The sequence below is a fragment of the Cydia fagiglandana genome, chromosome 10 (genome assembly GCF_963556715.1).
Source record: "Cydia fagiglandana chromosome 10, ilCydFagi1.1, whole genome shotgun sequence".
Taxonomy (NCBI): domain Eukaryota; kingdom Metazoa; phylum Arthropoda; class Insecta; order Lepidoptera; family Tortricidae; genus Cydia; species Cydia fagiglandana.
The window spans coordinates 15,944,609-15,972,213 of NC_085941.1; the positions used below are offsets into that span (position 1 = coordinate 15,944,609).

At 37.0% G+C, this 27,605-nt stretch overlaps 2 protein-coding genes across 2 annotated transcripts; one reads left to right on the forward strand and one right to left on the reverse strand.

Moving 5' to 3' along the window:
* Positions 1–338: 338 nt before the first annotated feature.
* LOC134667955 (organic cation transporter protein-like) lies at positions 339–27,599 on the forward strand. The gene is made up of 7 exons (XM_063525388.1): positions 339–1,106; positions 1,302–1,530; positions 1,762–2,017; positions 2,303–2,625; positions 3,032–3,332; positions 24,756–24,937; positions 25,833–27,599. The coding sequence occupies exons 1-7, from the start codon at positions 847–849 to the stop codon at positions 26,001–26,003; spliced, it is 1,722 nt and encodes a 573-aa protein (XP_063381458.1). The 5' UTR covers positions 339–846; the 3' UTR covers positions 26,004–27,599.
* Positions 7,338–12,153, reverse strand: LOC134667942 (uncharacterized). The gene is made up of 2 exons (XM_063525362.1): positions 11,361–12,153; positions 7,338–8,333 (listed from the first exon to the last, which is right to left on the reverse strand). The coding sequence occupies exons 1-2, from the start codon at positions 12,007–12,009 to the stop codon at positions 7,765–7,767; spliced, it is 1,218 nt and encodes a 405-aa protein (XP_063381432.1). The 5' UTR covers positions 12,010–12,153; the 3' UTR covers positions 7,338–7,764.
* Positions 27,600–27,605: the final 6 nt, after the last annotated feature.

Sequence of the window (27,605 nt, forward strand, 5' to 3'; positions counted from 1 at the left end):
CATTTGTACATTCACGCCTCATACATGAAAATATGTGTACAAAAATTTTCTTTCCAGATCGTCACATTCCTGTATGATTTTTTTTTATTTGTATGAACGTGACGCACTGGAAAAAAAAATTCCATACATAATTTTGGGACAATATTTTCATGTATGAGGCGTGAATGTACAAATGATTCTGAGTAAAATGAGCCCAAGAAGTCAATATTTTGAAGATATTAATGAAATGTACACTTTTTTTGGAAAACGCTCATTTTCGGCATATCTGCGCTGCGTCGTGAAATATGATTTGGACGTTTCTTTGTTTATTTGTGCAGCGCCCGGACCGCGTATGAATGTCTGTGCGACGTGTAGGTACCCTATGTTAATTCCTAAGAAGATTTGGCATAGATTGTAAACATTTACAAAATCAAGCTATTTCCAGTGCATCTTTATTATGTTATATAAGTACCTATATGTTATAATGTGAAATTATTGGATCAGAAGTCATTCCAGGCGTGGCTCACTCCGCGATTTCGTCGCTTTGCTACAGGTAACAGGTAGCTAAAAGTACATCCGTTCCACACCAATTTTAGGAAAAGCCATAAGCCGCGCGTGGCGCTGTCGCCACCTAGCGGCCATATCTGTGCTGATCATAACAGACGCGTTTTGTTAGAGAGTGAGTCTTCTGTACCTAGTACTTTTATTCATTCTGTGGTCATTCGCAAACCCGCGTCAAATCACTAGTATGAGTCAAAAGCAGTTCCAGGCGGACGTTCCGATAAAGACAATATTTTTTATCAGACAATAGTATGTTTTTTATTTAAGCGGAGATCGCAGTAGTCTCATAACTATCTAAGGAACATCATGGCTGAAGATACACCAGCTTCAAGAAGAGATTCAGAAAAAGAAGCACGAAAAAGAGATGGTTCTGGATGGTATAGAAATGGAGCAATGAAACCAGATGAACCTGAAGAGACAGCAATAGACCTCGATTGGGTGCTTATCAATGAGCTGGGACAGTTTGGGCGGTTCCAAATTATTAATGTCATCCTATTAGTCTTCCCCATCATCGCTCATGCGTTTTTGAGCGAATACGTCTTTTCCGCTTCCGCTGTTACGCATAGGTAATACTTTAAAGTGAAATAGTTATTTCTCGTATTTTAAAATATTTTGTCCAAGATCCACATCTTTGATACGTTTGATAAATACTTAAAGAGACAGGTAGTACACATGTTGATATCCATCATGAAGTTGTGATACTTAGGAATAGGGACACATTTGCGGAACTTTAGTTTTTGAAAGTAACTTTTCTTCTGTAGGTGTAAGATTCCTGAATGCGGAGAGACTGGGGGATCTGGTTACGAATTGTTCCCAGAGTGGATCTTGAACGCTGTTCCCAGCAGCAACGGACAACCAGATAGTTGTTCGCGCTACGCGCCGGCGGGTAATGGTTCGCTGGAGTACTGCCCAGTTACCGTGTTCGATCAGGCCTTTACGCAGGAGTGCGATGGATTTGTGTACGAGAGAACTAATTCAGTTGTGTATGAGGTTAGTAAGAGTTGTTCCTGGAATGGATCTTGAATGTTATGCCCAGCAGTATAGAGCAGGAGCTCACGCACCGCAATGAACACTGGACAGCATGGTCACTTTTTATTTAGCATATAACACGTATTTCAGCTTATAAACCTTATTACCAGCAATTTTCCCCAGTTACAGCAATTTTCCCCAATATCGGAGTTTACAATAGGTACAGTCAAGTTGTATTCGTACTTGTTACAGTTTGATCTTGGCTGTCAAGAGTGGATGCGGGCGCTAGCCGGAACATTGAGCAGCATTGGCACCTTACTCGTTCTCCCAATCACAGGCTACATATCAGACAAATATGGAAGACGTGTGGCGCTCTGCATCAACCTCTTTAACTTGGCGCTCTTTGGCCTCATCAGAGCCTTTTCTGTGAACTACCCCATGTATCTCGTGCTACAGATTTTGCAGACAACTCTTGGGGCTGGCACATACAGCGCCGCTTTTATTTTGGGTACGCTAATATTTACAACTGTAGTGTGCTTTCATTAATAAAGCATTAATCAAATGTATCCATAGTCTATAAATTTATTCTGATATATACATATATTATATCTGTAGTGTAGTTTTTACTTAATTTAGCCAAAACACAAGATGATGTCTAAGTATAAGCAACTGAGGAACTTGAAAGCTTTAACCCATCTAATATTAGATTAACCCTTTGGACGATCGTACGATTTTAATATATATATATTTTTGACCTAGAATTACTGTGGATTAACAATATAAACATTTTTAGGGGCGGAACTGGTTGGCCCTAAATACCGAGTGCTGACAGGTTCAACATGCTTATCAACCTTCGCTGTGGGCCACATCACCATGGCCGGAATAGCCTGGCTTGTACAGCCATGGCACTCTTTCATCATGACCCTGTACATCCCTTGCTTTGTAATGATCGTTTATTACTGGTGCATCTCGGAAAGTGTTAGGTGGCTACTTTCCAAAGAAAGGTTTGACGAAGCTAAAGCTGTTTTGGAGAAAGTAGCAAGAGTAAACAAAACGAAGATCAGCGAGAAATCTATGCAAGCTCTGTTGACGCCTGCGCCCGAAAAGGAGAATCAGGTAATAACAATACCTAAACAAGGAACTGAGATAAAGTTAATAGGCTGTCCATCGCAATTTAACGCAGCGAGTGTGATGGGCACCTTTGCGCCGGGGAGGCCTCTTTCAGTAGTTTTTATATTCCTTGTTTTATTTTAGTTATATTTAGGGTTCTTCGTTTTAATTTAGTAGGTATTATTCATAGATATATTTAGTTCATAAGTTATTTATTTGTCTTTTTCAATGAAATAAACCTTTATTTTAAACATTGATAAAGTTAAAGGTTGGATTAAGTCAAAGACTCTTGTTGTAATACGGTTTGAGGAAATTAACTAGATTCTCAGATTACCGCACAGTTATACATTTTGACCTGACCTGAATATACTTTAACAAAGGTACAGTAGTGTGTGGATTGAATGTTTTTCAGACTGACAACTCCAATGGCTTGGTTTATACTATTTTCAAATCGCCAATACTTCTTCGACGTGTCTGCACTACACCAGTCTGGTGGATCGCAACCACATTTGTCTACTATGGGTTATCCATTAACTCCACTGGGCTTCCCGGCAATATGTACGTGAACTACATGCTGGTGGCTGCTGTAGAGATTCCTGCCATTTACACTGCTGTGCTGTTGCTGGATCGTGTTGGCAGGAAGGCTGTTCTTACGACTGGGTTCTTACTCAGCGCTGCTTGCAACCTTGTATTCGCTTTCATTGACAATAATGGTACGTAAAATAAAAATAGCTTATTGTAATAATTTACGTGGCATGTGCCTACAGTACGTTTACCATCAGTTTTGACATTGACATATACGCTCACGTCTACGTAACTTACTTTCTATGCATCTCGCTCGTACTCGCATATTAGTGCAAGCGAGATGTACAGAAAGTAAATTACGTAGACGTGAGCGTTATGTCAATGTCAAAACTGGTGGTAGACGTACAGTTATTTATACTGTGTTCATCGTTATTTGCGTTATTTGACATCTGTCACTCACAACAGCAATACAACGTAAAATGTCTTGCACATCGAAATCACAAAGGAAAACAATTGCACTGCGAACGTTTACGTTCTACGTCTTTTTTTTTAATTTTAGGGTTGGCCGGACACCACCGTTATGAATCGGTAGCTGTCTAAGTAAATCGATATGAATTTTTCATTTTTCTTTTAATAAAAGTAAGGAAAAGGTGGATAATTAACTGTAAATATGGATATATTTATCGTCACCTAACAGACAACAAATTTGACACAGAAATAACATAAATAAACTTTAAAATAGATCCCCAGTTAGTTTAGATTTTGACGATGGGTGCGACCTACTCGGTCGGTGTATTAAATGCATTTACCTTGCGGGAAAACCATATAATTCTAGCTTTATTTAAATCTTAAATAAAAATTCATTATACGTCACAATTCGATACCCCAGTCTACGTGCCATCCAATCGTAATCGCTTGCTGTGACAATCGATTTGGGTTAGTTACATCTCTATATACGTCAGTCACAATGTGTCAAATAATAATAATAATGCATACAGTATAGTAAAACGAGTGAACGTTCTTAAAATTGAACACAACTCAACTGTCAGACGAATGAAGCAAATTTTTTTAAATTTAAATCAACGGAACAAACTTGTTCTGCTGCTTTTTGCATAGGAAGATATATAGTTCCCATTGAGGTTGCAGCTGGGTTTTAGGCCCTACGTATTGGAGTTTACAGGAAATTATACTTCCTATCCAAATCCAAGACAACAAATATAATTTACAAGCAGCAGTACATGGAATCATGCCGTCCTTGTCACACATTTTAGAGATATAATATTTAAAAAACAAGTTCGCGCTGTTCCTCTCCCTCACTACGTCATCATCCCCCGCCATCCCACTCTAACCCCGCTCCTCGGATACCCGTCATTACATGTTTTTGTGTTAGTCCGAGTCACACGTATTTTCGCCAAAATAGTGTTCCTCTAAATATCTCTGTGTGTGTGTCGATTGATGAAGTTAGGGTGAGTAATTTTAATATGTCTATTGAGCGCTGAATGATAATTATAGAATCAAAACATTACTTGTACCGCCGCCGGCCGCCGTGGCCGAGCGAAAAATTAATGGTTTTTCGGCACGGCAAGTCTAGTCTCATTTGCAATCCTTTACATTGCTGGTAAACTTTAATTTGAAATCGTAATTTCATTTAGCGTTATAAACTCATTACCTAATAAATCAACTAAAGTCTATTTCAATAGAACTTGCTAACTATGTAAACAAACCGCCATATTGAAATTGTCTCTGTATGATCAATTTACTAGTGATGGGCAAGACTCCTACTTACTACTTTACTAATGTCAAACCATATCGAATAATAAAATACCAAAAGTAAAAAACAAGTAGTTACTTATTTTTAGAGATGGGTAACTACCCGGGTAAATACCCGAGAGCGGGTATTTACCCGGTAAATACCCGATATTTACCTACCCGCGGGTAAATACGCGGGTATTTTCGTATTTCTTCTAAATTTGATGTGTTTAATTGTATGTGAGTATAAATAAGATTAATTTAAGTGATTTTTTATAATGTTACATAAAATGTATGTTCAAACTAATTACGAAAAGGTTGCTATGAGGTGAAGTTCGATTTTAACATATCAGTCCAATTATGAATATCGTGTAAAATCATTCCCTGGCTTGCGGAAATGTTTTAAAATGCTTTTTATATACATTAGAAAGATGAAAATAAATACTACTTATAAATGATAATAATTTTTTTTTTGCAGTGTCACAACTTGGGAAGCTCATAAGTCAAATACAGTTAGTTTTAGGACAAAAATGTATATAACCTTTTTTGTAGGAAATTCTGTCTACTTTAGTTTGTACATACAAGACTTTTCAATATTAATGACAGATTCCAAGAAAAATGAAAAAGTTCACTTTTACCCCCCCTCCCCCCATCCACACCCCCCGCCGACCGAAGTTCGAATGTGTATTATCAACGTATAAGTACGATAATTTAGTCAAATCTAAATAAAATACACTTATGACGGCCTTTTTTTAAATATTTATCAAAATTGTACTAAAAATTCCTTAGTTACAACTGCAGGTTTCACTAAACCATTTCATTTTAAATAACATACAATAATTACAACCATTAACTCGGTTTATATCTCCACTTTAACAAAAATCGACATGTGCAACAAGAAATGAATCTACCCGCCCATTCGGGTAGATACGGGTAAATACCGGGTAGATGGGTATTTACCGGGTATTTACCTGGGTGGGTAAATTGGGTAAATACCCGCGACCCATCTCTACTTATTTTTAATTTGTTTAATCATGATCAGAAGACAAATGAGTACTTAAGAATGATTTATTGATGTATTTTATAATCGTGGCGATAGGTACAGAGCGTGGGTTGGGTAGTGTGTAGCGGGTTTATATTACAAACTTTAGTCACAACACTACCCATCATAGACAATTGTAGAATTTAAAAGAAACAAAACCGCCATTCCATCAGGTCCTAATAACCTAACTTATGAAACCACGTTAAACTTTTAATTAAATATCCAAGATACAGTTACATATTTATGTATTTTACGGAACGGACCGTTTCAATAGTGTATATGTGTATGGTGTCAATGGTATTTGATGAGGTGGTGTGAAAATTCAAAGAGAAACAGTGATAAAACAAAATTAGGTTGTTTGTTTACATAGTTAGCAAGTTCTATTGGAATAGACTTTAAGTAACTTTGCTTTCGTACGAAATCACTTGTTACAACTACCTTCTTTTTAGAATAAAATACTTACGGATGAAATAAGTACGGAGCTATAAATAGATAAATCACAAAAATGATAGATTATAGTAATATGTACGATATTACTTACATTTCATGTTTTGAATAAAACATGTTACATTCATACTATACTAGGTATGCAATGTTCGCTCAGTAAATTGTTTACGAATGCGAACACCATATTATTATATTATATATTGATTTCGCCTACAGATTTTATATACTGTATACAAATTATATCCGAATTGAATAAAATTTATATAGGTATTTATATGTACTAGGTAATCGTTTCACAAAAACGGTTCTTACCATGTCCGACCTACCCTACCGTGTAATAAAAAAGATAGGATATATTAATCCTTGCCGATTGGTAATATTTAAGGCAACGGTATAAAAAAGTCCTCTTTGTGCAAATAGACATATTCTGTAACCAATAAGTTTAATTAGCATCTTATGGGGAGGTATCCACTATCCTCATACCTGTAGGTATACAGGTACCTTTATATTTAGGTACATGAAAAATTTCATTAAATACACAATCTACAAGATAGTTAAAGAATAGTTTGACCTACTGTTCAAAGTGTTTAATGCCAGTAACCGATGTATATGTCGGCGAAGTTCCACTATTCGCATGGTCTGCATGGCCATCGGGTGGTAAGTTCTCATGACCATCCATTAGGTTAGAAGTAGTAACGAAGAAATAGACGTTTCACTTGTTAACTCGATTTTATTTACGAGTATAGATAGCTCTTACACAGTCTAGGCTTAGCATAAGAATGAATAAAACAAAGGCATGCAACCACTTAAATAACCTTTCCAACCCTACCCACCCCTCCAGGTAGGACTACCTGCCACACCACCTGCGATCACGCCACACCACCTGCGCTATAGTTGTTTATCAGTACAATTCCCAATTATAAATATTTCCAGAGTCGTTTAAAAATGACAATTAATTTAATAAAAATAAATATTTAATACATTAATTTTGAGCATATTTTAATTAAAAATATTCAGTTTATCATATCAAAATTATAATTAAACAGTCAATTGACTATGCTTCCTTCAAATCAAATATATTTTATATTTATTCGCAACAATCGATTAAAGTAATAAAAATCTAATTAAAATTATTTAAAAACATACATTTAAACAAACATCAAGGATTGCCGCCCACACGGCCATTCTGCTCCAGCGCGCTCCCTGCGCTGATCCTGGCATCACCCATCCTGGGATCTAGCCCATACCGGCATCACTCAACATAGAGATCTAGCCGTCAAGACCGGGAAAAGGAAACGCGTGGTGGCCAGCCAGCGTTATAAGGAAGGTGTTGTGGATAAGGTGGAACAATGCATAATAATATCTAATTAATTAAACCACTTTTATTGAGTCTCGGACTGAGAGCAGTCTTCATTTTGAACACTGCTACTCGTCTCTTCCACCGCCCACACGGAAGACTCGTCATCATTATTATTAAATGGATCTGTCTGCCCTGTAGGAGCAGGTCTTAAGAAATCATGGCTAGCGATCTTTTCAGTACTTCCACGTAAATTGACATGTTTTAATTTATAGCGGTCGTTTGGTAATATTTCCAATATTTCCATGGGGCCCTCAAATTTTGCACCCAGTTTGGTAGTATGTCTTTCATGACGACGCATCAAAACAAAATCTCCCACTTTGTAAGGTTTGACCTGCGCTTTACCTATATCAAACCTCAATTTGTCTTGAAAAGATCGCTCGTCCATCCTTTGCTTACAAACATTTCTAACAGAAGTAAGGTCCTCTATAGGCTCATCATCATCAACTTGGAGAAGCTTGATAGCGGGTGGCGAACATTTTTTCCCTAGCAACAGTTCTAATGGACTTTTACCGGTACTTTTAGAAATCGTACAATTAATTGCTAACTGTAGATCTTGCATAGCAGAATACCACGGTTTATCAAGCTCCACCACTGACATATTATCTTTTATTATTTTCATAATGCGCTCTGCCTGACCATTTGCCCTACTTGCGCCTTTAGCCACAACGTGATGTTCAATACGAAATTTATTACAAAATTCTTTAAACTCTAGCGACGTCATACTTTTATCTTGGTCTGTTATAAGACGTGCCGGGGTACCAAATATAGTTATTAATTCCTTAAAGCTTTTTATAGCGGAATCTGTTGTACGATCGTCAGCATAAACTAAATGAACGTATTTGGTAAATGCGTCTATAAAAACAAACGCATACTCGGCCTCACTTCGGGTCCCATTCATACGTCCAGTTATGTCCGCATGGACGGTATGAAAGGGCACAGCCACTTTATCAATAGGATGTAAAGAGATTTGCCTAGCTCCAGATACGCCTTTTCGAACTCGGCAACTGACGCAGTTTTCTATAAATTTGCGAACTAATTTGGACATATTAGGGAACCAGTATTGTTCTCTAATTTTGGCTAATACCTTTTCCCAGCTAAAGTGTTGAAGTGCTGAGTGATAGTGAGCAATAAGATTCCATCGATAACTACATGGGACAATAATAAGTTTCCGTGTTTTGTTATCAATTTGAACTTTTCTTCTGAGCAATTTGTCCTGTAATATAACGTATGTGTTGGCTATATCTTGAGGTATAGAGTCTGAATTCAGCTGTTCTACGATATTTTTAAGTATGGGGTCGCGTTTCTGTTCTATAAGCAGCCAGTTATGGTCAAGAGTGGTAACATTGGCTGAAAATTGTAAAGGTTTTGCTTGTTTTGGTGATTTGTTAGAATCACGGGTATCTACAGGATTCCTACTGAAGTAATCTGCGTGAGCCAATCTTTCACCCTTACGGTATTCAATCTCAAATTCATAGTTTTGTAAAAAGGTCCACCAGCGGTGAACTCTAGGCGTTAACTCCTTTTTGTGTCGAGACGCTTTAAGTGAATTGCAATCAGTTATGACTTTAAATGATCGCCCATATAAAAAATGACGAAAATGTTTTATTGCCTTTACAACGGCCAACGTTTCAAGTTCATATGAATGATATTTACTTTCTGCGCTGGTCGTTCTCATACTAAAGTACCCAATAACGTGAGCTTCTTGATCTCTTTTTTGAATTAAAACGCCGCCATAGCCGAGAGAACTGGCATCCGTATGGAGTTCGGTCAGTAAATCCGGATCAAATATCGTAAGCAAAGGAGAAGATGTCAAGCGACTGATTATCTCTTTTCTAGCCTGTTCTTGACGCTCTGTCCAGTTCCACGGTACGTTACTCTTGGTAAGTTCATAAAGGGGAATCATAATCTTTGAGAAATTTGGTACATATTTCCGAAAATACCCAGCTAGACCATTAAACTGGCGCAATTCTTTTACATTTCTGGGTACCGGGGAACTGGATAAAGCCTCAATCTTTCTAGGACTGGGTTTAACGGTCCCGTTTTCTACAATGTTCCCCAGATATTCGATTGAAGTTTTCAAAAAAGTGCATTTAGAAACGTTTAATGAAAAACCAGAGTCTGTTAATCGTTTTAGGACAAGATCAAGGTTGCGCAAACCTTCTTCAGGCGTTTCAGACATAATAAGAATATCGTCAAGATAGACTAAGGCAATGTTATCTTTATAGTCGCCTAGTGCTTTGTTTATGGCGCGCTGATAGACGGAAGGCGCATTGCAAAGGCCAAATGGCATACGTAAATACTCGTATTGTCCATCAGGGGTCACAAATGATGTCTTTTCGATCGAGTCTTCAGCAATAGGAATCTGATGAAACCCGGCGGTCATGTCAAGACGTGTAAAGTAACGCGCCTTTCCTAACTTATCTATCTGATCAGCAATCAAAGGCAATGGAAAGTGGTCTCTTAAAGTGTTAGCATTCAGCTCACGGAAATCAACACAAAGGCGATCAGAACCATCCTTTTTCTTAACTAGCAAAATTGGACTGCTAAAAGGTGAAGAACTTTCACGAATTATTCCATTGCTTTTGAGATCTGCAATCATTTCCTTAACCTTTTCGCGCTCAGTAGGTGATAATCTATAAGGTCGACGCTGTACAATTTTGTCAGGGTTTTTAAGTCTTATATTCAATTCACCGGTATTTACTTTAGAAACGCGATTTCCAGTCGTAAAGCTGTCTTTATATTTATCAACAATATCATGTAATTTTTTAAGTAAATCTGTATCATTTACGTCAGTATCAAAAACAGGTTCAAGACATGATTCTTTTTGTGTGCATTTGCTTATTAAGAAATTGCGTTTCACAAAAATATCATCTCGTGTTTGAGTGACACTAAGACCAGGTATTTGCAAAAGGTCAAATCCAATTATAATATCATCTTGTATCTCAGTATCTTCAACAACATAAAACTCTAACTCGACACAAGTACCACCTATTTCCACCGTATTAGTAATAGTCTGTTTTGAATCAAATGAGTGCTTACCAGCACCGAAAAAAGTGGCTTTAACAGCCTTTCTCTTCCCGGGAATCGAACCAGAGAAGCGTTTCCGCATCAGTGAACAATCAGACCCAGTATCATACAAGCAAGGGTAAGTAACATCGCCTATTTTAACTGTAGTAGTACAACGGGCCCTGTTGGAAAGATTGCGGCAAAGGTTTACTGACTTGTCTGAATTAGACCGTTCATTTAACATTTTACGAAAACAATTCTTTTCAACATGGCCCTTTTTCTTACAATATTTGCATTCAACTGATTTAGTATCATTAGGTGTTTTAGACTCGCTACCGACGGTGGGGGAATTATCAGATCCGGAAGAATTGAGCGCTTTGCAATCACGAAAGCGATGACCAGGTTTATTACACCTATAGCAAATAGTAGACGAATAGTCTGGCTTAACACCTACTTCAGTGGGGCGAGCTTTCTTAGAATTGTTATTACTATTCGTTTTTTCTAGTGAATCGAATTTCCGTTTACGGTATGTCTTCAAAACAGATACAAGTTTAGGCAAAGAGTCAGGCGTACTTCTCAACAATTCAGATCTAATATGTTCAGGATAAATACCTGTGATAACAGCATCCACAGCATCGGCATCATTCGCTTCCGGCCGCACGCGCTTGAATAATGTCCAAGCTGTAGTGGCGTATTCGGCGTAGCTCGCTGCTTGGTCCGACGTGTAGTTGCGCCACTTCTGTACATCATCAGCATACCGGAACTCCATTGAGAATGTCTTGATTAGATCTTCCTTCACCTGATCCCAAGTAGTTGAATGTAGAGACCACGTGTCGGCCCACACTTTTGCTCTTCCTTTTAACTGAAGTATAGCTTTCATCCGTGCTTCTTGAGGTGATATAGCGAAGACGGAAATGGTTTCATCGACATTAGCGCACCAATCTCGAATATCATGAGATCGTACATCCGGGTCGAACGGGGGTAGGTAGAAATTTCCTCGTTCACGGGGTAGCGCCGGCTGTTGTGGATTAGCGGCAGTGGCAGACAGTGCCGCATTAACAGCACTTGCTGCGGCTTGCTTGGTGACTGTGGTTACCAGGCTCATCACTTGGTCCATGGTAAAAGTAGGCTCAGGTTGAATAACCGATCGGCGACGCCCGCCTAGTATAGGGGATTGTGATCCCACCGCTGCTGTCGGCGAAGTTCCACTATTCGCATGGTCTGCATGGCCATCGGGTGGTAAGTTCTCATGACCATCCATTAGGTTAGAAGTAGTAACGAAGAAATAGACGTTTCACTTGTTAACTCGATTTTATTTACGAGTATAGATAGCTCTTACACAGTCTAGGCTTAGCATAAGAATGAATAAAACAAAGGCATGCAACCACTTAAATAACCTTTCCAACCCTACCCACCCCTCCAGGTAGGACTACCTGCCACACCACCTGCGATCACGCCACACCACCTGCGCTATAGTTGTTTATCAGTACAATTCCCAATTATAAATATTTCCAGAGTCGTTTAAAAATGACAATTAATTTAATAAAAATAAATATTTAATACATTAATTTTGAGCATATTTTAATTAAAAATATTCAGTTTATCATATCAAAATTATAATTAAACAGTCAATTGACTATGCTTCCTTCAAATCAAATATATTTTATATTTATTCGCAACAATCGATTAAAGTAATAAAAATCTAATTAAAATTATTTAAAAACATACATTTAAACAAACATCAAGGATTGCCGCCCACATATACAACCAGCACGCGCTATGCGTGCTCCGATACCGACATAGTGAATGTACCGTAAGGGTTAAAACGGATTAGGTACTGGCTTTAATCGCACATCGTGGTATCGTCGAGTCTTGGGTCCAGTCGGTCTGGTCGCCTCCTTTTGCTCATCAGATCTCCTGTTTTGTGATAAATAAGACATTACTGTAACGGTGCGTGTAACGAAGCGTTACACTATCGACCTTCATACTATTTCTGGCACCATACAAATTCTAAATTCCTTTTTGAAATTCAAATCCTATTCCAAATTCCATTCAATGATTTTTATTTTCAGTTCGATCACATACTTTGATCGATAAACATCATTTTATCTAACAGACTGTACTTCCCAAGTTTCTAAACACGACCGTTTAAGTGTGATTTTTATTAGTAAACGTAATAATTCATAAGTGCGTGCAGTTCAGTTTAGTGCTCGTTTTGTGGCCCTGCACACCTTCCAGATATATATCTACATCATCACCAAGGCACATATTGTAAGTTATTTGATTTCTAACCTTCTGAATTACGAAAGTATTTTTATACATACCTATCTGTTAACACGTAACCTGTATTGTTACAGGTGCCTTTTTATATAATTAATAAATACCCATCATCGCCCTGGTTCCCGACTTTGATTACCTTCCATCATCCTGGTGAGGCTCCCATCTGCCCCCTCACACTGGCGCCATCAACGTGATCAAACCCACCCGCCCTACGACGCAGAGCAGCCCTTCTCTTCGTGCCTCCTCCGCTACGCTCGTGCTCCTACTCCACGCCGACGCCTGCTACTTTTTGAAGACATATTTTTTTTTTATCAATTTTATATATCTTGTAATAGTTAGCATAAGATTTTTTTCAAAATTCTAAAAGGTTATAGTCGACCCAACTCAAATTTTCGCAATATCTCTTGGCCTAACATCATTTTATTTAATTATCTATTTTACAACCAACCTTTTATCTAATCCTCAACCGTTTAACCAAAATTCCCCCCTTAAATAACCAATTACATATACATCTATCATCATTCATCATCTTATACCAATTTATCTATATCTATTTTCTAATCCCTATTATGCCAGCGTCCTACGCTTTTTGTCGCGCCACGTAACAAAACTCTTAACATAGTGATTACACAAAACATCTATCACATACAATTACACAATCCAAGATTTCCACTGAAATCTCACAAATTGGTTTCAATCCTAAGTGTTTTTAAAACTCCTTGGAGTCACTGAAGTGCGAACCAATCCTGACTTACGGCAGTACTGTTGGAGATAATCCGATAGCTTATCCTTCACCCGATTAAATAAATATACACAACTAAGCCTAATATCACAATAAACTTCTCCTTTCGATTCAATAAAAAAATAAAATTTAATAACTACATATTTTATTTATATTGATAACATCAATTATTCTCTTCGTAATAGGTATCCACTTTAATAAACAATGAATCCAGCACTATTAAATAAACCTGAACTCATCTATGAGCTCAAACTCAGGAACATTCAGTTCCCAGCCACCGCGCAGGCTGATGATTTAAGACAGCTCCTCACTCCAAATTTATTCGCGGACCCGTGTTCGAATCTCTCCAGCCCATATGATCTTGAACAGGATATCACCGAAATTAGCAGATGCCTCACAATAGTTTCTTCTCAGCTACAGCTTGCGACCACCAACCAAGCGAAGCACGATAGAATAGCGGTTTTCTTATTTCATTTATATAACAGAATAGAACGTCTCTCTATTACCACTGAATTATCTCCAGAAATTATTGACAACTATTCGAAAATATGCGAATTATTGTCAAAATGTCAAACAAAATTTAACATGTCACAACCGTCAACAACAACGTCAACTTACGCGTCAGCAACCTCTTTGATAGATGATTCCACAAATTTAGACCTACTTGCTCGAAAATTAACCAACCTCTCTGAAGCAAAACCAAGCGATTTTAAAAAATTCAACTATAAAGGCGATAGTTGCCCTTATGATTTCATTCGAAACATCGAAGAGTTTGCAATTGCGCGTAACATTGACGACAAACGCTTACACAAATATATATACGATTTTTTATCAGGCACTCCTTTAGATTGGTATAGGTCAAAGAAAACAACCCTTACAGATTGGAAATCATTTAAAACCCACTTCTTAAAAGATTTCGAATTGCATGACCATGACCACAACTTACTACAAAATATACATTCCCGTAAACAAAAACAACATGAACGAATAATAATGTATTTTTCAGCCATGGAAGCCCTCTTTTCCAAATTACATGAACCCCTTTCTGAAAAACAAAAAATAGATATCCTCCGTAGAAACATGAGCCCTTATTACAGTTCCAGATTAGTTCCTACAGATGTTACGTCTATAGACACATTATTCCAATCGTGCAAATGGTACGAAAGCTGTAATACTACCTCTACTTATAGCTCTAGCAACTATACCAACATTCAACAAGATTCTAACCATACCCCACCTTCCCAACCGTATATACCACCATTCCCATTTAATAAACCGGTCCATACTGTAACAGCACCACCTTCTACGTTACGTTACTCCTGTCCGCGTTGCAGAACAAACGATCATTCTTTAGATATTTGTACAAGTAAAAATATAGTATGCTTCCGCTGTGGCAAACAAAATGTCACTTTTGCAAAATGTACAGTTTGCCATAAATTTCCAAAAAACGCATAAAGGAGAAAAGTAACTTAAATAAAACTACTGCTACAGAATGGAACCAATGGTTAGATACCATTAAATTATTTATGTCATCATACAATACTACATCAGCACTTTTCACTCAAGATCCATACGATGAACGACCTTATGTCAACATCCAGACAAATAATTTAACTTTATGTGGCCTCTTAGACAGCGGCAGTGCTTTAACTATTTTCGGAAATAATTCCCATAAAATTCTCTTATCCCACAATTTTACCATAAATTACGACCATAAAGTCGTAGGCTCTGTAGCCGACGGCTACCCTATATACTCTATTGGTACAATTCAACTACCAATTTCGTACAAAAATATTGTGGCTATTATTACCGCTCATGTTATCCCTACTATAAAGCAACCCTTGATTCTAGGCACAAATTTTTGGAGAAAATTCAATATAGCTCCCCACATATTACCTGACATAACGTCATATTCTGATAAACATATAGATACCCTAGTTATTTCCACCTGCGACCAACACATCACTAATTATGACAACCTTTCTGAAACTCAACAGTTAATTTCAGATACTATTATTGAAAAATTTAAAAATATTTCAACAGAAACCAAACCCTTAGGACGAACCCACCTCATTGAACATCACATAGATACCGGTGACCATCCACCAATCAAACAGCGATGCTATAGGCTTTCTCCAGAGAAACAAAAAGCTTTATGCAAAGAAGTTGATGAAATGCTAAAGCTTAATGTTATCGAACCCTGTGAAAGCCCATGGCTAAACCCTGTCATAATAACTCCTAAAAAAGATGGAACGTGGCGTTTTTGCATCGACAGCCGTAAACTAAATTCGATTACGCGCAAAGATGCCTACAAACTCCCACTCATTTCTGACATTTTAGATAATCTAAAAAATGCTAAATATCTATCATCGATAGACATAGCAAAAGCATTTTGGGAAATACCCCTACGCCCTTCTGATAGACCTAAAACTAGTTTCCATGTACCCTCAAAAGGCATGTACATGTTTCGCGTAATGCCTTTTGGATTGACTAATGCCCCTGCTACCCAACAACGCTTTATGGATGCGTTATTCCCTTCTGAAAACCTTGATAACTCAGTATTTACCTACTTAGATGATATTATCATCATAAGTAATACTTTCGATGAACACATCACTTTACTTAATAAAGTTTACCAAAGGCTAGTACAAGCCAACATTACTATAAACTTCCCCAAGTGTTCATTTTTCAAAAAAGAACTTAAATATCTTGGTTACATAGTTAATGAACACGGCTTTCAAACAGATCCTGACAAGGTTAAGGCAATACTTAACATCCCACCTCCCACAACTCCTCGAGAAGTTAAAAAGTTCCTAGGTACAGCAAGTTGGTATAGACGCTTTATCCCCGATTTCAGCACAAAGGTTGCACCACTAACTAAACTTACCTCCACTTCCAAAAAAGCACCACCATTTAAATGGACATCACTAGAAGACAATGCCTTTAAATCCATTAAAGAAGCTCTAGTCTCTACCCCTGTTCTTGCTTGCCCAGACTTCTCAAAACCCTTCGCAGTCCACTGTGATGCATCCAGCTTCGGCATCGGTGCCATGCTGACCCAAGAATTTGATGGCGTTGAGAAACCCATTGCTTATATGAGCAAATCCCTAACTGGTCCCCAAAGAAATTACTCAATTACAGAAAGAGAACTCTTAAGTGTCTTACTAGCCCTAGAACATTGGCGTTGCTATCTTGACAACGGCTTAAAGTTCACAATCTACACAGACCATTCCGCATTACAATGGTTTCTCCATCTAGATAATCCAACCGGACGTCTAGCCCGCTGGAGTATTCGTCTATCTACATTTAACTTCGAAATTAAACATAAACGTGGTAAAGATCATCTAATCCCTGACGCTTTATCACGCTTACCTTCAGTAAACGTTATTAACTACAATAGTTCTAATACCAATGACGACTGGTATAATAATATCTACGCTAAATGCAGTTCTAACCCCAACACCACTCCAGATTACATAATACATAATAATAAATTATACCGATACTCAAAAACCCCTTCGTTACTCCAATCTGAGTATAATTGGAAAGAAGTTATCCCACTAGAGTACAGAATACCCATTATCACAGAAAATCATTCCACCCCAACTTGCGCTCATTTCGGAACATTTAAAACATACAATAAAGTTAAATTGAAATATTTTTGGCCAGGAATGTACAAAGATATTTCAAATTTTATTGCCAAATGCGAGACTTGCTTAGCTTGCAAACACCAAACCCAACTAAAACTTGGCCTAATGGGTAAACCTAAGCAATGCTCTCGACCCTTTCAATGCATTTCAATAGATTTGATCGGCCCCTTGCCTACTACACTAAAACACAACAGATTCATCTTTGTCGTTACTTGCTGTTTTTCAAAATACTGCCTCCTCTTTGCGATTAAACGTGCTACGTCATCAGTAATCGTTCATATTCTAGAAAACCTAGTTTTCCTAGTGTACGGAATCCCACAGACCATAATTCTTGACCATGGTCCTCAATTCGTTAGTCAAGAGACAACGGATTTATTCCACTCCTATCAGATCCCAAAAATACACTATTGCGCAATTAAATGCGCCCAACCAAATCCCGTGGAGAGATATAATAAAGTTGTTACCACAGCAATATCCTCATTCATACAGGATGACCACAGGAATTGGGATATCAACCTACATAAGATACAATTTGCTATTAATACTTCCGTAAATGAAACAACAAATTATACTCCTTCTTTCCTTGTATTTGGTCGCGAATTAGTCACATGTGGATCAGCATACGATAAATCTGATCTCACAGATGATATTATATTCGCGCCCAGAGACGAATACGCTGATAATCTTGGTCTTCTCCAGCCTGTCTTCTCCGAAGTACAAGCCCGTCTTTGGAGAGCGCACCAAACCAATTCTTCATCGTATAATAAACATCACCAACATTTCGAATTTAACGAAAATGACATCGTCTGGAAACGAAATTACGCAATTAGTAATTCTCCTAAACACTATTCTGCTAAACTTGCACCCAAGTTTATTAAATGTTCTATCCTAAAAAAAATATCACCCTTAGTATATGTCCTACAAGACATGTCCGGCAAAATGCTCGGACGATGGCATATTAGAGACCTTAAACCTCTCCCCAAAATTCTAAAATAAATAATATACTGTTTTTCCTTAATTAGATTCTTATTTGGCTCAAACTTAGCTACTTTTCTCCTAAGCTCCTAACTTGTAAAATATTGTATATAATGTTATACATTTTATAATTATATCTCATCCCCATTATACATTTCGGACTCATTACATTTCGTACATACCTACTTAGTACGAATTTATACGTTCATTTATACTATTTAATTTATATAACGTTATATTACGTCCATATAACGTTATTCAAAGCTAACTCTACCAGAGTTAGAACAATACTTGTTTATATATTTCTTCCCTTGACATAACGTTCATATTTACGTACTTAGGTACATACGTACCGTACAGTACATTTATTAATTCCATTAAGGAATTATCTTATGATATTTTGTAGTAATCCTACATTCCATACGGCATTATTTTGTTGAATAAATTTCAACAATCGTACTCTTTGTAGGTACACATTATTGTAGATATTATATTTAGATTCATTAATATTCAGCGGGTGGTTACTGATTAATAAGCCTTAATACTAATGGAGAGCGATTTAATGAGTACGTCCTCTACTTAAAGGAGTACTCTATTGAAACTTATTTTGGTTAAACAATTAACCAAAATTTTATAAGATGATGTATGAATGACCTTTGGTATGCATGTTTAAATCGCCTCTCTTGTATGATAAACATTGTATATAACATCCCCACCTTCTAAATTTATCACTCATACCCATATTCATTACATTATATTTACATTACGGAAAAATCCTTTGGCCATAAGCCCCAGGATTTTCCCTTCCAGGGCGACCCCGGTAGTGTAACGGTGCGTGTAACGAAGCGTTACACTATCGACCTTCATACTATTTCTGGCACCATACAAATTCTAAATTCCTTTTTGAAATTCAAATCCTATTCCAAATTCCATTCAATGATTTTTATTTTCAGTTCGATCACATACTTTGATCGATAAACATCATTTTATCTAACAGACTGTACTTCCCAAGTTTCTAAACACGACCGTTTAAGTGTGATTTTTATTAGTAAACGTAATAATTCATAAGTGCGTGCAGTTCAGTTTAGTGCTCGTTTTGTGGCCCTGCACACCTTCCAGATATATATCTACATCATCACCAAGGCACATATTGTAAGTTATTTGATTTCTAACCTTCTGAATTACGAAAGTATTTTTATACATACCTATCTGTTAACACGTAACCTGTATTGTTACAGGTGCCTTTTTATATAATTAATAAATACCCATCATCGCCCTGGTTCCCGACTTTGATTACCTTCCATCATCCTGGTGAGGCTCCCATCTGCCCCCTCACAATTACTGATTGACACTAAGTACCAATGCTAGATATTAAACATCACATAGCGAGTTACTTTCTACAATAGTACTCTATAACGGAGGCGTACCAAGTGTGAAGAGTTGATCTTTGTACGTGTAAACCTCATGAATGTGCTAACATCGATTCTTTTAATAAACTCGCACATTATCAACTCAATGTAATTTTAGAATGAAATAAATCATGGACAAAGTATATGTACTTGATTTGTGTACTATTATGGACTACGTCCAATAATAATACTCCGCTAGTACAATAGCGTCGAGGATCGTAAACCCATGCGTAAATCGTATCGGAAATATAAGTTAAACCTCCAAATGACAATTGGGATTCCGAATTTGGTAGTTTAAGTAGAGTGAGTACTTAGAAGCTTAGGTATACTATGCAACAAGATGATCATCAAACAGGTAGGTAAGTACTCGGTATAAACCGTGTTATCAAATAAAAGTCAGTGACAAAGGAGAGTTTGTGATATTTCACATTAATTAACACGTATAAATTACAATTCATATCGAATAAATATTTAGTTACAAACGAGAAGTCGAGGCAAAATTTTCCACATTCATTGCGTCGAGAGCTCCGCCTTTACAGCGTTGAGGTTATATTTGCCCTACTTTAATAGTGAAGAGGCCATCTTTACTCCACATTATTGTGTCGAGAGCTCCGCTTTAACAGCGTTGAGGCTAAATTTGCCCCACTTTAATAGTGACGAGGCTATCTTTACTCCACATTAATTGTGTTGAGAACTCCGCTTTAACAGCGTTGAGGGTAATTTTGCCCCACTTTAATAGTGATGAGGCTATTTTTACGCCACAGCCATTGTGTAGAGAGCTCCGCTTTCACAGCGTCGAGGTTAAATTCGCCCCGCATTAATAGTGACGAGGCTATCCTTACTCCACTTTTACTGTGTTGAAGATTTATGATGATTATTGCGTAATATCAAAAACTACATAATAATGGCTGACTCGCTCTTCGATTGCTTCGGTCATTTGGTTCATCGGTCGCTTCGCTCTTCGGATGCTACGCTCTTCGGTCGCTTCGCCCTTCGGATGATACGCTCTTCAGTCGCTTCGCTCTTCAGTCGCTTCGCTCTTCAGTCGCTTCGCTCTTCAGTCGCTTCGCTCTTCAGTCGCTTCGCTCTTCGGATGATACGCTCTTCAGTCGCTTCGCTCTTCGGATGATACGCTCTTCAGTCGCTTCGCCCTTCGATCACTTCGTTCTTCGGTCTTTACGCTCTTCGGTATGTTTGTTCTGCAGACGCTTTGATCGTTATAAAATGTACTTGTCATAGTCTGTATCCAGACCTTTAAGTTGACTCCACTTTAATAGTGATGATGTGGCTACGTATACTGGCTTACGTATGTGAAATACAGAGGAGACTTTAGTTACGTTGAAGCAATTTAATTGGTGTTAATGCAGCCTAAAATCCTATTGAAAAAAAAAAATGTACACAAACAGTGCTGTATGACGAGTGAACAATATATGGAAAGAGATATAACCCTTTAACCGATTTTACATTCAAATTATTATACACATCACGACGTTGTGTTCCAAATAGCTTCAAACAGCATCTTTGACCTGCAGTCAAATATATACCATCTCAACGAGCCCGATTTACCTACTCGTAACAAATCCAGTACGATTTGCTTATTACGATTTGGTTATCTCAGCTCTAAACTTCAGGGGACCGTCGCCGCAACTAACAGGGGCTGCGCCGTGGTTGATGCATATATCCCACGACGCGAAATCAACGCTGGAATCCTCAGTTGAAAACCAATATGCACAATTGTACAACCATGCAACCAGAGTTAAATGCTGTTACATGAGTCGCCATCGCTAAATAGCTAGATTGACATTCGCAATAAAGGATTGATCATCCTTAAACAATAATAAAATTAAATATTGTCATTAATTTAAATGCACTAGGTTGTCATATTGTCTTGCTGTACAGTTATAATAGGGTATTTTTCCTACTACTACTACTACTACTACAAATCAGTTACCTTTTTAGAACTGTCAAAACGATTTGCTAATATGGAATTTATATGAAACATTAGATCGTGACGTCACGGTCAACTCACCTACTTTTTATATTTCTATCCAATTTATTAAATAGAACTTGTGTTTCTAAAAATAACTCCTATCTGTGTATTTCATGCATGGTGTAAAATAATTTATTTTAAATACTTACAGTATACATATAATACCCTATTGAAAGCTACGTAACACGAGAAAGCTTAAACAATGATTGTTGGTTGTGTATCACAAGAATACTGTGCACGCTGCACAGTATAATTGTTACTTTAAAAAAAAAAAGGTTACTGTAAGTTACTACTTGAATGATAAATTTCAAGTAAATGCCTTATATACCGTCCACAAATATATCATACCTTAAGTCCTAACTATATACCTACACTACAAGCGCCCAAAGTTTGCTTGCCACTTGTATCACGTCACGTGTAGTCGTCATCGGTCATATACGTAAAGAAAGACGAGTTATTTATTAATAAAGGTAGTCTATTATATACATTATTTAGCTATTTACATATCGTTTGAGAATGTGACTGTCTCATTTCAATCAAAGAAAGAGAAAATCATACTATCTTTGTCTTACACTAGTACTAGCACCCAAAAGAAGAGGATGAGTATAGTTTTCCTGTTACTGACTGACAAATTGGTTTGACTAACTATATAAATCTATAATTTGAAGCTGAATTATAAATGAAAATTTGAAAAATTATAAGTTTCAAAACAGCACCTACAGGCTTATCTACTAGTAATTGTCCGGACTTAGTCTAAAAGTATAGAAACTTGATTTCTATGACAACCTTGCAATGAAGAAAAATCTTCTTTACCCACATTTAAAGGCTGTGTATAGAAGAGGGTATTTATTTTTGTATTGGATATTCATTGCAAAGTGTCATAAAGTTATATTTTATTCTACTTGTCAATACTCAAAAAGACATGCATTCATAGATTAATCATAACGCATAAAATAATTACATCCAGTGAGTGGTTGGTAAAATCTAAATGATACAAAATGGCTTATTTATATGTATAAGTGTCTGACAGAAAACAACCTAAACCGTTGTAGTAATTATAATCTTGAAAATTAAAACAATGTATATCTTAGTAAAATTTAAATTGAAATTCCAATAATGTAATGGGAATAAAGTGCTAAGTATAACAATTGGTTCAGAGCTAAAGATTGGACACACCTTTCAACGGTCTACATAAGTAAAGGCAAAATTACATAAACAACAGTTATAATCATAATTTTATGAAGTTGTTTTTTAAAGTCTATCAATAGGTATTACAATAACTTCAAAGAGGGAGAAAGGAAAGTGCCTTTTGTGGGACGCCACCTGCGTCAGCACATTTGCCGCCACGCACCTTGGCCGCACTGTGAGGTCGGCAGGTGCAGCCGCTGAGCAGGCGGCGTCCCTTAAGAGGGACAAGTACTCGGGGTTAACGAACTACTTGTTCGTTCCCTTGGCTGTGGAGACATCGGGGTGTTGGTGCGCGGAGGCGAAAACCTTTCTCGGGGAGCTGGGGCGTCGCCTGCGGCAGAGGGGTCTCGACCCCCGCTCCGGGTTGTTCCTGGCGCAGAGGTTGTCCATCGCGGTTCAACGCGGTAACGCGGCAAGTGTGATGGGCACCTTTGCGCCGGGGGCGATGCGGGGTGGGTTGTTTGAATAGTTTTTTAGGTTAGTTTAAGTTTAGGTTTAGATGTAATTTATAGTTTTAGATTAAGTAGTTTTTAAGTGAAATTAATGTTTATTAAATTTATATGTTGTGTTTATAATTTAGTATATGTATATACTTCAAAGAAAGTTTAATATTTTATTATTTTCTACTTTCACCAAAAAGAAATATAAAAGGTACCTAATTTTACCCGTTAATTAATGACGCTTATCATTATAATAGACAATGCTATACTTATATAAAATTACATTTGCAGGTAGATATATCCTACTAAATTGTGAGCTGAAATCAGTAATATCAGTAACGGTATACGTAACTTACTGATTTGATATCGATATTTCATTTTATTTTCGCACCTGTATTTAGATATAGGAAGTATAATTAATAATCAAACGAACTTACCTGTGAAGTTTGATTACAATTATACGAGTATCCAAATCCAAGACAACAAATTCCCGCCCCCCAACCCCGAAAATTAAAATAAAATAGTCTCTGTTCATAACACAAAAAAGATCCACTCTGAAATAATGACGGGTATCCGAGGAGCGGGGTTAGAGTGGGATGGCGGGGGATGATGACGTAGTGAGGGAGAGGAACAGCGCGAACTTGTTTTTTAAATATTATATCTCTAAAATGTGTGACAAGGACGGCATGATTCCATGTACTGCTGCTTGTAAATTATATTTGTTGTCTTGGATTTGGATACTCGTATAATTGTAATCAAACTTCACAGGTAAGTTCGTTTGATTATTAATAAGTGTTTGCATTGCTTATAGTAATCCGCTTATATTTTGAGTTACTGTTAAATGTAGGTACCACATTTTCTAATCGTCAGGCGACAACTAAAACTCACTAATTACCACTACTATTTCATAGCCATATTGAACCGTATTAGTAGCAATTTAAGGTTGATTTTTATTTAATATTTTTTTAGTAATTAGTGAGTTTTGGTTGTCACCTGACGAGATATTCCCTACATTTTGATATTATCGGTTTATGATTATTATCTCTTTCGGTGAAAACCTTTGCCTTTGACATTCGTATTCTTAATAAAAGAAAAGTCGTCATTATCAAATATGTTATTTAGGTATCTTTAAAATAATTGCAACATTTGCAACTGCGTAGTTATATTTTTTCCAAGGCGTGGACTGTGATATCGTAAGCCTCGATATTAGGATCATATACATTAATTTATTTATAGCCCTTTAAATTAACAAACAATTTTTCATGAGTGCTTAAATTTCTTATCGTATCAACCACATATTGCCAAATTATTAAATACTTAACCCATTTTTCAGAACTAGTGACATTGGGTCTTATACTATTCCTGATGGGCAAATTTGGAATCTCGGCAGTGTTTACGTCTCTATACATTTACACATCTGAGCTGTACCCGACACAGTTCCGTCACACACTGTTGGGATTCTCTTCAATGGTTGGACGTATTGGCTCAATCACGGCTCCGCTTACTCCTGCTTTGGTAAGCGTGTGCTATTTAATATCGGCCTAGCAGGTCTTGTGCAGGACATGAGTATTGAGTAGTTTGATGAGGCTTAGTACAGTACTGGCAATTCACGTATCTTTTCTATAATATTTAACGTTGTTAAGATTATGTGGATGATTTGAATTGTAAATTTTACACTCTTATCATGGAAAACGAATTTTCAAGAATCCAAAGCAATAAGCAAAAGGCTGGAGGTTTTTGGTACCTATGCATCGATATGTGTGTCGTAACTGTGGCCTTCAGTAAAGTCTTGTTCCAACTCAAATTGTTTGACTTACACGTTCACGTGGAATGTTCAGAAAATGTCTTGGAAAATTTCCAAAAAGTTAAAAAAGTTTTTGGACATTTTCAAGTAATTAATTTATACAAGATATAAAAAAAAATCGTTTTATTGAGATTTCTGAAACTGAGTACTGATCAAAATAGTCTATTTTTACATTGGACGACGAGACTGGCTAAATCAATATTATTTTATAAGTTAGAACAGTAACAGCAAAAAACCCCGATAAGAACACCCGACTTTTATTGATGAAAACCGGAAATACATAATTTTATTGACTTAGATTAGGTATTCAATGTAGAAGGTCAATCTTATCGCCGATAATGCATTTTACGCCCAAATTACGTTGTTATATTTCATAATGATAGTTATTTAGATTAAATTTAGGCTAGACATTAGGTACACACCCGTAAACGAACAGAAGAGTGATAACGTTAATAAATAACTATGCAACGCACTTGTTATTCACTAAATTATGGTACTCAACAAATCAACAGCAAAGTTTTGCACACACGCGCGTTCCAATTTGCAAGCAATGCTAGAATAACATTGGCTCACAGTATACTTATATCAGAACTTTTTTCTACACAGGCGGTGTACTGGGCTGGAATCCCATCGGTGATGTTTGGAGCCATGGGTTTGTTGGCCAGTGTGCTGGTGCTCACACAGCCAGAAACCCTGGGCTGCAAAATGCCGGACACGTTGGCTGAGGCAGAGGCTATTGGCAGACAAAAGAAGAAGACAGTCACGAGTGCTCTCTAGATCTAAAGTACCTTACCCCTTTCCGACGTATTGGTATGATGGAAAGGGACAAACTATTATTATCGGCTTGTCAATTTTAGTAAACGTTTATGAATGAGGGGGTAAATCTACATATGTGATGGGATACCCAGTAACATTAAAATAGAAATTGAGGCTGTAGCTGTAGGCTCGATGCTGTAGTCTACGCGTACAGCATCGAGAATAATGGTAACATTCCATTTCTAATCGCAGTATAGGCCGCCATTAAGTAATTTTGAATTATTTGAAAACATAATGGAATCTGCCCTACGTAAAATATCATCTTCTAGTAAGAAATTGCTTATATGCGGCGACTTTAATGTAAATATTATGGAAAATTCAACAATGTCTTGTAGATTATTGAATCTTTTTAAATCTTGTAATCTCAACCACATGTTTATGGAGCCCACTAGAGTGACTGCTACTAGTGCAACCTGTATATATAATATTTTCACAGATATTTTTCCTATTGCTAAAAAAGTTATCAGCAATTTAGAATCTGACCACTTAGGTCAATTAATGGTATTTGAGGCATTTAGGAAAAATACCATGAGAAAACAAATAACTTTTGTACCAGTAACCTCGGACCGCGTGGAAAGAATGAAGCTAAGTTTAGTTCAGGCGCTACCCTTTTTGTCTTCCGATATGAGTCCTAATAGTATGTATAATTCATTCTTTCACACTTTTATGAATCATTATAATGCGATATTCACCTCAAAATCGGTCGTAGTTAGGGTGCATCAGTTTTTAGTGAGTGGGCTACTGCGGACTTACATCAAAGAAGACGTGAACTGTATGCCTTATATGAGGAACGGCGGTTTAATCAGAGTGATGAATTTAAAGAACATGTGAAGGCGTATTCGAAGAAGTTTAAAGTAGATTGTCATATAGCTAAGCGAAATTATCTAAGTCAGAAAATAAAAAGTAGTTCAGACATTATTAAAGCAACCTGGAAAGTAATAAATGTGGAGACTGGTCGTTCGAAACACACAATTAAAGAACTTAAACTAAACATTGATAACAAAATTATAGATTCTAATTTAGAAGTAGCTACAGAATTTGAAAAATTTTTCACCGAGGTACCAGTATCTACAACTAAGGATTTAAATTCATCACCCTCATCTGCTGTTACATTATTAAAAGATAACGCTCCAGAGTGTTGTGGAGACCTTCATTTTGAACATGTTTGTACCTCAGATGTAATAAAGGCGTTTAAATCAATTAACGTCAAAAAAACTAGTGACCTCTGGGGAGTCTCTGTCCATGATGTCAAATCCTTAGTAGAAATTGTAGCGCCTGACTTGGTAGTTATATTTAACAACAGTGTTGATTGCGGCGAGTTTCCTGATCTAATGAAACATAGTAAAGTAATTCCTTTATTTAAATCTGGTAGCAGCTCTGACCCCACTAACTTTAGACCGATATCTGTGCTACCAACATTTAGCAAGATTTTTGAAAAATTAGTTCTTTCTCAATTAGTACGACATTTTAACGTTAATAATTTGATGCATAATAAGCAGTTTGGTTTTACACGGGGTCGCTCAACAACCGATGCTGGTGTTGAGCTAATTAAGCATATTTTCG

What these genes read in the sequence shown, in the direction of transcription:
- LOC134667955 (XM_063525388.1), top strand. Translation starts at nt 847, where the DNA reads ATGGCTGAAGATACACCAGCTTCAAGAAGAGATTCAGAAAAAGAAGCA. An exon ending in CGCCCGAAAAGGAGAATCAG is followed by an intron (nt 2,626 to 3,031) that starts GTAATAACAATA and finishes AATGTTTTTCAG; the next exon opens with ACTGACAACTCCAATGGCTT. An exon ending in CGCTTTCATTGACAATAATG is followed by an intron (nt 3,333 to 24,755) that starts GTACGTAAAATA and finishes CCCATTTTTCAG; the next exon opens with AACTAGTGACATTGGGTCTT.
- LOC134667942 (XM_063525362.1), bottom strand. Translation starts at nt 12,009, where the DNA reads ATGGATGGTCATGAGAACTTACCACCCGATGGCCATGCAGACCATGCG. An exon ending in TGTGGATGCTGTTATCACAG is followed by an intron (nt 8,334 to 11,360) that starts GTATTTATCCTG and finishes ATAATATGTCAG; the next exon opens with TGGTGGAGCTTGATAAACCG.